The sequence below is a fragment of the Thamnophis elegans genome, chromosome Z (genome assembly GCF_009769535.1).
Source record: "Thamnophis elegans isolate rThaEle1 chromosome Z, rThaEle1.pri, whole genome shotgun sequence".
Taxonomy (NCBI): domain Eukaryota; kingdom Metazoa; phylum Chordata; class Lepidosauria; order Squamata; family Colubridae; genus Thamnophis; species Thamnophis elegans.
In genome coordinates this window covers 137,059,691-137,070,952 of record NC_045558.1, presented here as the reverse complement: position 1 = coordinate 137,070,952, position 11,262 = coordinate 137,059,691, and the positions used below count along the sequence as shown (strand labels likewise).

At 36.8% G+C, this 11,262-nt stretch overlaps 1 protein-coding gene across 1 annotated transcript; it reads right to left on the bottom strand.

Annotated features, from left to right (window-relative positions):
* Window positions 1–920: 920 nt before the first annotated feature.
* LOC116521998 (vomeronasal type-2 receptor 26-like) lies at window positions 921–9,234 on the bottom strand. Its single transcript, XM_032236586.1, has 6 exons — window positions 9,155–9,234; window positions 7,380–7,671; window positions 6,340–7,200; window positions 3,933–4,160; window positions 2,630–2,756; window positions 921–1,822 (listed from the first exon to the last, which is right to left on the bottom strand). The coding sequence occupies exons 1-6, from the start codon at window positions 9,232–9,234 to the stop codon at window positions 921–923; spliced, it is 2,490 nt and encodes an 829-aa protein (XP_032092477.1).
* Between the last annotated feature and the right edge of the window lie 2,028 nt (window positions 9,235–11,262).

Here is an 11,262-nt window from a genome sequence, read left to right as displayed (position 1 = left end):
AACCTCCTCACTGTCCGACTCCGCTGCCAGCTCCAGAGGCCACTGGCAGACCACAACAAAACGATGCTCTGATTACCTTCAGATTCTTTGGCAGCACTATCAACTGCAGGAGGCAAAACCTAAGAAATGAATCTGCCCATTATTGACTAATGCAGCAAGAAGGGTATCATAAAATCTATGGACTGTTCAAGCTGATTAGCTGCATGATCCATATGAACCATGGGTCACTGCTTGGAATAGGGGAAAGCTGAGATTGTGGATTGGATCATGTTTATGTGATCTTTCATGGATGTCTCTCTGGGTTTCATAAAAGAATTGAAGGAGGTGAAATAAGACAACAGACTTCCAGACTGCTGCTGGTAATCAACAAGAACCAAACTCAACCAAACACATGTTAGATCATCTTTCCAATAATCAGAATATTCTTTTAATAAAAATAATTGGTTGATTGTTAAGAATAGATTAATTAACTTACATTACTTCTATGACCAAATAATAAACACCTCTACATTTTCACTTTTAAAAGATAAATGTTTGAATGGAGAATGGAGATCCAACTTCACATTTTAAATTTAATCACTATAGTTATATTTCCACTGAGTAATTCATAAAATGTAACTGTATCTTCACATAGAACATAAAGAAACAGTTGGAAAATTGTCAAAGATTGATTATAAAATAGTTTTTCTTTGGGTCTCTGAAATAACTAGTCCTCCCAAGCTACATTTCTGAGACATCCTAGAATATCACTGGGGAAAAGGTTCAACTTGATATAATTTCCCATAAACCTAGATTTCCGAACTACAAATATTTTGGAATGGTAAACATCCTTTAATATGAATAAATTAGATATTAATTTGTAATTTGTATGAAACTTACTCTTATCAACTTAAAAACATAATCAAACAAAGAAAAATCAGTTAAGCATGTCTTCTTATCAACTGTTCCTTGTTGTTTAAATCAGGCCTCAACACAATAATGTAACACTTGGGGGAAAAGATGCATCCTAGGAGGGAAGCAGTAGAGCACAAAATAGAGAAGATCTCCACAGCCACCATGGCTTTTCCCCTGGTGCTCAGATAGGTTGGGACAAAGGAGACCCACACACTACAGAAAGCCAACATGCTGAAGGTGATGAACTTGGCTTCATTAAAGCTGTCAGGCAGTTTACGAGCCTGGAAAGCCACAAAGAAACTGGCAAATGAAAGGAGGGCCATATAGCTCAGGACACAATAAAACATAAAGACGGATCCTTCATTGCATTGTAGAACCATTTCCTCAGTGACTGAATGCACGTCTAATTCTGGGAATGGAGGAGAGGTTGACAGCCACACAATACAGATGCCTGCTTGGAATATTGAGCAGAAAAGGACAATAGAAACAGCCAGCCTTTTCCCCATCCATGTCCTCATCCGAGATCCTGGTTTGGTAGCCTTGAAGGCAAGAGAAACAAGGATGGTTTTGGCCAACACACAAGAGATGGACAATGAGAAAATGAAACCAAATGCAGACTGTCTTAGGATACAGGTGACTCTCCCAGGTTGTCCAATAAAGAGCAAAGAGCAGAGGAAACAGAACAGAAGGGAGATGAGGAGAGTGTAGGTGAGATCCCGGTTGTTGGCTTTCACAATAGGGCTGTCTTTGTGCTTAATAAAAGTTCCCAACACCCATGTTGTAATGAGGGAGAACACAGAAGAAACACAAGCTAAACTATACCCTAAAGGTTCTTCATAAGACAGAAAGTTTATCCTTTTCAAGAGGCATCCATTTCTTTCTTGGTTTGCATATTGATCTTCTGGACATTCAAAGCAAGCTACCATGTCTGAAATTGGAAAAAAAAATCAACAATATTGTAATGAGTAAATGCAGAGTAGCAATAGTGGCATAACTGATTCCTAAAGTTACTTCATTGGAAAAGAAACTAGTTGTTTTCATGATGCACTCATCATTGTCATAGCTTGCTTATAGATCTTCAGGCTATTGAAAGCAAGCAAGGGTGTCTATTAAGAAGAAGAAAAACTTCTCTCAACATGGATTCATGAATAAGTTAACTAATAATTTTTATAGTAAATGGAATGTTCTTACCAAATTTCAAGTGAAAATAAAAAAAAACAGTTATCAAGGAAGTAGATTAATATGTTACATATATTTCAAATGTAAAGTACATAGAAAGAATAATTTGTGATGTCACAAGAAATCATTTTATTTAATAATTTAATTTTTATTTTTTTTCCTTTGTTTCTTTTAAAGTTCTTTTATATTTATCTCAATAAATTATAAATATGGGAACCAGGAGCATCACTATTGGATGGATAGAATGGAATGGAACAATACAGAATAGAACAGAATAGAACAGAACAGAACAGAATAGAACAGAACAAAACAAAACAGAACAGAATAGGCCAAGTGTAATTGGACACACAAGAGATTGTGCATAAGCATAAGAGATTTTTTGTTTTATTTTATTTGTTTCTTTTAAAACTCATTTCCAATTTCCAATAACCCAATAACCCTAACCCTAACTCAACACTAAATAGCTGAAAGCATGCTGCAGAATATGTTCACACAAATATCCATATTGTGTACTTGTGTACTCTATAACAACAAAACTGAGAAGTCATTAACATACCAATCTTATTTGAGATTTTCCTCTCTGGGCATTGAATGCAATCATAACAGCAGAATTTTTTCCCTTCATGCTTCCTTTTCTGATAACCAGGCTGACAATATCCATTGCACAGAGAGATGGGAAGCACCTAGTTATTAATTTAATAATGTTAGAAAATAAGGATGTATTGTTTTGAATAAAGTTAAGTTGTTAAACTGTAAATTAAATGTGCAGCATTGTTACAATAAAAAAGAAAAGTCCTATTCATAATATATAAGAAAGGGTTAAGAAATCAATTGGATTTGAGAAAGTATTACAACTCAAAATTAAATTAAATCAGCAATTTGAATTTGTGAGTGCACTTGACCTGGATTTCCCCTTTTTCAATCAGATTCCTATCAGGAATTGAATATGTGATATTCCATTAATCCAATTCATCTATTTGATCAGATGGATTGAGCCAATCAATCCTGCAGGACTGTAACTTTGTTGCTTGTATCCTTATGATTTATATTGAAATTGATTGTTTCCTGATTACTTATTTGTACCCTATGACTATCATTAAGTGCTGTATCATTCTTGAAGTATGTATCTTGTCTTTTTATGTAAGAGCATATGCACCAAAGACAAATTCCTTGGGTGTCCAATCACACTTGGCCAATAAAGAATTCTATTCTATTCTATTCTATTCTATTCTATTCTATTCCGTTCTGTTCTGTTCTGTTCTGTTCGTTCCATTCCATTCCATTCCATTCCACTCCACTCCACTCTACTCTACCAAATTTGCTTTAAATCACATCAAAGTTTCATTCAACCAAAGAAATATAGTCATTTCAATGCATTCATTTTCTGTCACATTTTCAATCTGCTATTTGAGTGAATTCTAATCATGTGCACAATGTTAGTTTTCCACATTTCAAGTGAAAAATGTAATTTTTTAAAATTTGGCTCTTCCTCATGGTTTCCCTGGAAGGAGAGCAGTAAATTTCCAAGTGAAAAGATATTGAGACTCTAGAAAAAGTGCAGAGAAGAGCAACCAGGATGATGAGGGGACTGGAGACTAAAACATATGACAAATGGTTACAGGAACTGGGCATGACTAGCCTAGTGAAGAGAAGAACCAGGGAAGACATGATAGCAGTCTTCCAATATTTGAGGGGCTACCACAGAGAGGAAGGGGTCAAGCTATTTTCCAAAGCGCCCAAAGGCCATGCAAGGAATAATGGATGAAAACTTATCAAGGAGAGATTCCACCTGGAAATAAGGAGTCTCCCTTCCAACTCTGCTAATCTGTCATATAAGACTAGGTCATAAAAACTCATACCTGGTTAAATGATCTGTGCCAAACAATCGTGTCCTCATTAATGACTAATTCTTGTCCTGGGAGAGCGTCAGGATCCACTTTTCCAATCTTATATCTCTGGAAAGTGGAATTGGGAAAGGTGACTATGTTGACGATATCAAAGCCACCTTTTCTGTTCTTTTGGTCATAAAATGTCAAGATGTCACCAAGAGAATTGTTGAATGTCTTGCCTTTAAGAAACTGGTGGAGCTATATTATCAGGAATGAAAAAAACAATAGAAAACAAAGAATAGAAATCAGTAATTTTGTCTTAGCTGTACTCTACATCTGTGGGAGAAACTCTGAAAACAGGGAAAGTCTATTTCTCCAACCTCATGAGAACCTGTTTGCTTCCCTCTGCATTTGGGGGATAGTTCAAAGGATCGGACACATCTGTCTGAGTCATAATCAATCAATAAAGAAAAGAAGGTTATCCCTTATTTTGTCATAATGGTAGCATGCTTTTGAGGGAGAAATTCTCAAAACATAGGAAGTCTATTTCTCCAGCTTCTTCTTGAGAAACTGTTTGCTACCCTCTATATTTGGGAGTACAGACATTACTGTCTGAATAATGGTCAAATGATAGATAAAGTGAATTGTAGACTTCCACTTCTTGTTGTTCCCAGCGCAATGTAGCCAAGAAAACAAGGTATAAAGAACTGAAGAAATAGCTTCCAGAAAGCAGCTGCGCTCCTGGTGTCCTCAGTTTCTAAGTAAGGTTACAGAATACAGAATAACAGAGTTGGAAGGAACCTTGGAGGTCTTCTAGTCCAACCCCCGGCTTAGGCAGGAAACCCTACACCACTTCAGACAAATGGTTGTCCAACATCTTCTTAAAAACGTCCAGTGTTGGAGCATTCACAACTATTGGAGGCAAGTTGTCCCATTGATGAATTGTTCTAACTGCCAGGAAATTTCTCCTTAGTTTAAGTTGCTTCTCTCCTTGATTAGTTTTCACCCATTGCTTCTTGTCTTGCCCTCAAGTGTTTTGGAGAATAGCTTGACTCCCTCTTCTTTGTGGCAACCCCTGAGATATTGGAAGACTGCTATCATGTCTCCCCTAGTCCTTTTTTTCATTTCATTTCCAGTTCCAGCAACCGTTCTCCATATGTTTTAGTCTCCAGTCCCCTAATCATATTTGTTGCTCTTCTCTGAACTCTTTCTAGAGTCTCCACAATTTTTCTACATCATGGCGACCAAAACTGAATGCCGTATTCCAAGTGTGGCCTTACCAAGGCCTTATAAAGTGGTATTAACACTTCATGTGATCTATCCCTCTGTTTATGCATCCTAGAACTGTGTTGACTTTTTTGGCAGCTGCTGCACACGACTGGCTCCTATCTAAATGGTTGTCCACTAGGACTCCAAGATCCCTCTCACAGTTACCACTATTGAGTGAAGTACCACATATACTGTACCTGTGCATTTGGTTTTTCTTGCCTAAATATTCATCCGCTGAATAAAAATTCATCAGAACCACTTGCTCCTGGCTTCCTACTCATTTTTCATTTAGTTTAATTCTTACAGATATAAGGCAGCTTTGGGCGTGGAAGGAACATAAGGATAACTGACTGCACTAAATAAAATTCTTCTAGTTCCTTCAACAATAGGTGAAATGCCTAAAAAGCTATAAGAATTTGGGAACCTGCATTGAGAAGCTGCATTTTATTTCATTTCAGCAGTAATGTTCAGGCAGTAAATTTGAAAATATATAAAAGTATGTCACTTTTGCATGGTGTGGTACTGTATACATTCTTTATACTTCTTTATAAGTATCATATAAAGCATGGTATTCTGTACAGCACTATATAAAGTAAGGTACTATATAAACATTATATGAGATTTGTTAATAGAGTTGGAAAGGATCTTGCAGGTCATCTAGTCCAACCCCCCTGTCCCCTGCCCAAGCAGGAGACTCTACACCATTCCTGACAAATGGCAGTCCAATCTCTTCTTGAAAACCTCCAGTGATGAGGCTCCCACAACTTGTGAAGGTGAGCTGTTCCATTGGTTGATTGCTTATCACTGTCAGAAAGTTCCTCCTTATTTCTAGATTGAATCTCTCCTTGTTCAGTTTCCATCCATTATTCCTTGTCTGGCCTTCGAGTGCTTTGGAAAATAGCTTGACCCCTTCCTCCTTGTGGCAGCCCCTTAAATATTGGAACACTGCTATTATATATTATTATATACTATATTATACTATGTGTTATACTATATAAGCATTAACTTTATCAAAGCAATGTACTTAATTTTAATGGCTGCTTTTCCCCCTTTCAGTATTTGTATCACACAAATCACCATTCTGATCAACAAGCTCAGTGTTATAGCCACTGAGCCACTGCTTCCCTCATTTACAGTACTGTTACAGTATTTTTTTCAAGCAAATTACCTTCCATGGTTGTGCATCTTCATAGTGTAATAATTTAGGCCTCCTCAAATGCCTGTGATTAGATTGAAGTAAGAAGAGAGGATGTAAAGCTTGAGCCAATACATAGACAGCATTATAGATACTATAGCTGTGTCCAGTCAACTGCATCTCAAAAAGAGACCCAGGAATGTCCTCCAGCTTTTCCTCTCCGGTACAAATGTCATTGTCCACCAGAGTTGAACGAGAAGATGGCAAAGAACAATCAAACACTTGTTCCCAGAAAAGTGGGAAAATACCATCTTCTTGAATCCAAGGAGGTTTTATCGACTTCAGGAATTCGTTGTACCCTGAAATTTGCTTTGAGTGAATTGTGAAAAAAATGGCACCATCAAAGAATCGTCGATCCCATTTTTTTTGTATACTTGTTAGTAAATAATCAATCTGGGCAGTCATGATCCACACCTTTCCCAAGGAACTGTGGTCAAGTCCAGGGAACATTGTAAAGATGATGGTAGTCACCCATGCAATGGTCAAAGAGTCTCCCGAGATAATAAAGGTCTTGATCTTCTCATCAGCTATGCTGTTGTAAATGTTTGCTGCTTTCTCAATCATGTCCTGAAATTTATCCCAGTGGGTTAAATATGGGATTCTTTGAATGGAAGCAGAGCAGATGCCATGTTGGGAAAAGAGGGACTCCATGATCTGCAGGAAATGTTCTCCATTCCAATTATCAGTAGTCAAGATCCCAATCCAGGTCCACCCAAAATGTTGAAGCAGTTGGATAATCCCAATGTACTGAGAAGATTCATTGGGGACAATGGAGTAGAAGGAACACATCTCTCCATTATCACTATCCAGAGGGGTAAATGATCCATAAGCGAGCTGAAGCAAAGAACACATTCTGTAGACATATATTACCAGTAGCATATTTACTTCAGTTTTTCAATTCATGAAAACTATCTTTTCTAAGGTTATTCAGCTAAGAGATGATCATTAATCATTATTTTCTAGAAGGGAGGAATAGAATAAATCTGTTGTCTATTCTTCAGGTGCCTGCCTACCTGTGGTATCTTGTATAAACCAACAATGTCTGCCATGTAGGATGAAGTTTCAGAGCTGAGTCCTCCAATAATGGCCATGAGGTTTTTCACGGTGTCACATTTGTAGTTGGGGACGAATTGCTGGGATTTGAAGAGGAGGTCTAGGATTGTCCGATAGGTCATCATTGGATGATAATAGTTATCATGGATATGGAAACCAAGAGTGACATTAGGCAGGATTTGTGGATTCTCATTGATCTCCTTCACAGCAAAGGCCAAGGAAAGGACATGTTGGTAGAATTTTGTTAGTACCCTGTATATAAAATGATTTCACTCTTTCAGAAGTTAACTTTAAAGAAGATTTTATGTCAGAACAATAGCAATTGCTATAACTGAATTAAATATATCAATAACCTCTCCCTCTCTCCATGGTTAAGCTAGGGCAATTCCTTATCAATTGAGAACTCTGCCACACTGAAAATTATTCTGTGATTGATATGATTGCAGAATGAGTCAACATACTGCCAGTTTCCACTAACTAAATGTCCTCCTTTTTTTAAAAAAAAAACTAAAATATTTTTTTATATATTTCCTATCATTTGCAATAACATCTCATAAGGAGAGTATAAATTGCAGTTTGCTTGTAGGCTTGATGTTATATAAGAGCCCCATGATATTTCTTTCTAGTATGCATTGGTAGAATTTTGTTAGTATCCTGAAAATAAAATGATTTCACTCTTTCAGAACTTAACTTTAAAGAAGATTTTACCTCTGAACAATTGTAATTGCTATAACTGAATTTAATATTTCAATAATCTCTCTGTCTCTGTTGCTCTCTCTGTCTCTCTCTCCCTATGTCTGTCTGCCTCTGTCTGTCTGTCTGTCTCTCTCTCTCTCTCTCTCTCTCTCTCTCTCAGATAGGACTATTCCATCTCAATTGAGAACTCTGCCAGAATGAAATATTTCCTGTGACTGACATGGATGAATATGAATCAACATATTGCCACCTCCCACAAAGAAAAATCTCCTACTATTATATATTGGTAGAATTTTGTTAGTACCCTGTAAATAAAATGATTTCATTCGTTCAGAAGTTAACCTTAAAGAATAGTTTACATCTGAGCAATTGTAATTGCTATAACTGAATTAAATATATCAATAATCTCTCTCTCTCTCCCACTCTTCCCCTCTCTGTCTCCTTCTCTCTCTCTCTCTCTCTTTCTCTTTCTCTCTCTCTCTCTCTCTCTCTCTTTCTCTCTCTCTCTGTCTCTGTCTCTCTCTGTCTCTTTCTCCCTCTCACTCATTCTCTTTAAGCTAGGGATATTCCATCTCAACTGAGAACTCTGCCAGAATGAAATAGTTTCTATGACAGACATGGTTGCAAAATGCGTCAACATATTACCACTTCCCACAAACAAAAAATATCCTGCTATTTTAAAAAAAATCTCTTTATTCTTTTATTCTCAACTTACAGGAAGGTTGTATAATGAAATCATGAGTGACATGTTTCTTGTTGGTTTGCCATTACACAACAACCCATGACATTTCTTGCTAGCATCCTGATGCTACCATAAATTGGGTTGCCTGGTCTAATTTTGCACACTCACATACACACACACACCAGCAGAAAGAATTTACATTGATTAAAAGCTGTCTTGAATTCCATAGGTGTAAAATACCCACAGAGAGAAAGAGTTTTCATGATGCAAAGAAAAAAAATCCACCTTTCCCTCTTTCCCTGCATGCATTAAACTTTCTTAACTTGTACAGAGGAGCAAGAAAAGAAAAATCCATACTCTGGAAATTCAAAGAGCTCTTGAGCAGGATGTGTATGAAATGAAACTTCATTGAAATGGTAATGTATCATAGAAACCATCTCGCCAAGAACGATGTCTCCTTCCTGGTACCACTCATACCGAGTAGGTATTGGTTCCCCCAATTGACATGCTAGACTATTTACTCTGACTTTTGAGATCACAAGAAGAAGAAGGAGGAGGAGGAGAAGAAACATCTGGGCAGCAGAAAGTCTTCAGAAATATGGATGAGTCTGATTTCACTTTAATCAGAAATCTGCATTAACAAACATTCGCCAGGCTCAATACATCATTTGAGAGTTTTGCTATTACTCCTTAGGTATAACAATAATACAGATCCATCCATGTCCTTTATTCAGTTGGCCAAAATCAAACTAACATTGTGCTCAGACTCCGCGCACTCTGGCACTCTGGCAAATCACAGTTTGAAGTAAAAGACAAATATAAACTCTGTCCTTACCAATTGTTACTCTTATTTGCAACTCTCTATGGGACAAAACCATTTTCCCCCACTTCTCACTAATAGATTTGATGTCTCTGCTTCAGATGTTTACATCTTAGAACAAGCGAACAAATTGCAGTCACTAGAATAATTCTAGTGGCAAGATCATTAATTTTGCTCTTCATGTCATCTGTTATTGAAACAGATGATGTAATAGGTAATGTAGTAGTAAAGATTCGATGTGATATTTTTAAATTGTTCAGGCACTGCAGCTTTCCCCAGGAGCACTTTTCTAATTTTGGAAGTTCAGCCAGTGTCAACTTTGCAAACAGATTAGTTGTCTCCATTAACCCAACTTTTCAAGCAATAAACTTTACTTTAAGCACACAGAATTATTTACCGATGTTCTTTCTGCAGTAAAATTCATGCTTCAGTAAAATTATTTCACATTATTTTCCATACAGAGCAAAGGCTTTTTTTTTTAATGTGGAATTTTAGACTTTCTTGAATAAATTTTATGGTGTAGATCTAGGACTGTCATGGTGAACCTATGGCATGCAAGTTGTCACCCCATCTGAGCTCCACCACGCATGCATGCGCGTCTCCTGCCAGCCAGCTGATTTTTGGGTCTCTGCAGCCTGGGTTGTTTAATCAAAATGCAGTTAAAACACTATACAAGCCATCGAGAATTGAACTATATACATTCAACAGGAACAGAAAGGTGCAGATAGAGGTAAATCCTAAAGAGGCAGGAAGTTCATCACTGAACAATGGAGATGAATCCTAGAGAGAAAATACAGGTAGTCCTCCACTTACAACAATTCACTCAGTGACCGTTCAAAGTTAGAACAGCACTGAAAAAAGTGACATACGACCATTTTTCACACTTAGGACAATTGCAGCATCCCCATGGTCATGGAATTTATGTCTGAAAGCTTGATAATTGGTTCATATTTATGATGGGTGCAGTGTCCCGTGATCCTCTTTTGCAACTGAGTCCCCTTCGGGGAAAAAGGGCGGCATATAAATATAAATTTAATAAACTGAACTGAACAAAAAAAAAGTCAATGGGGAAGTCAGATTCACTTAACAACCATGCTATCTTTTTTAACAACTGATTCACTTAACAAATGTGGCAAGAAAAATTATAAAATATGGCAAAACTCACTTAACAAATTTCTCATTTAGCAAGATGAATGTTGGGCTCAGTTGTGATTGAAATGCAAGCACAACTGTAATGCATTATGTCCACATTTTCTCTGTCTATCTGCCTATCTGTCTCTATCATCTGTCTGTCTGTCTTCTATCTATCTATCTATCTATCTATCTATCTATCTATCTATCTATCTATCTATCTATCTATCTATCTATCTTCTATCTATTTTCTATCTATCATCTATATCTATATCTATTTATCTCTCTCTCAATCTTTATCTATCTACTTATCTACCTATCTACCTATCTACCTATCTACCTATCTACCTATCTACCTATCTACCTATCTACCTATCTACCTATCTACCTATCTACCTATCTACCTATCTACCTATCTACCTACCTACCTACCTATCTATCTATCTATCTTTCTATCTATCTTCTATCTTCTATCTTCTACCTATCACCTAGATCTATATCTATTTATCTCTCT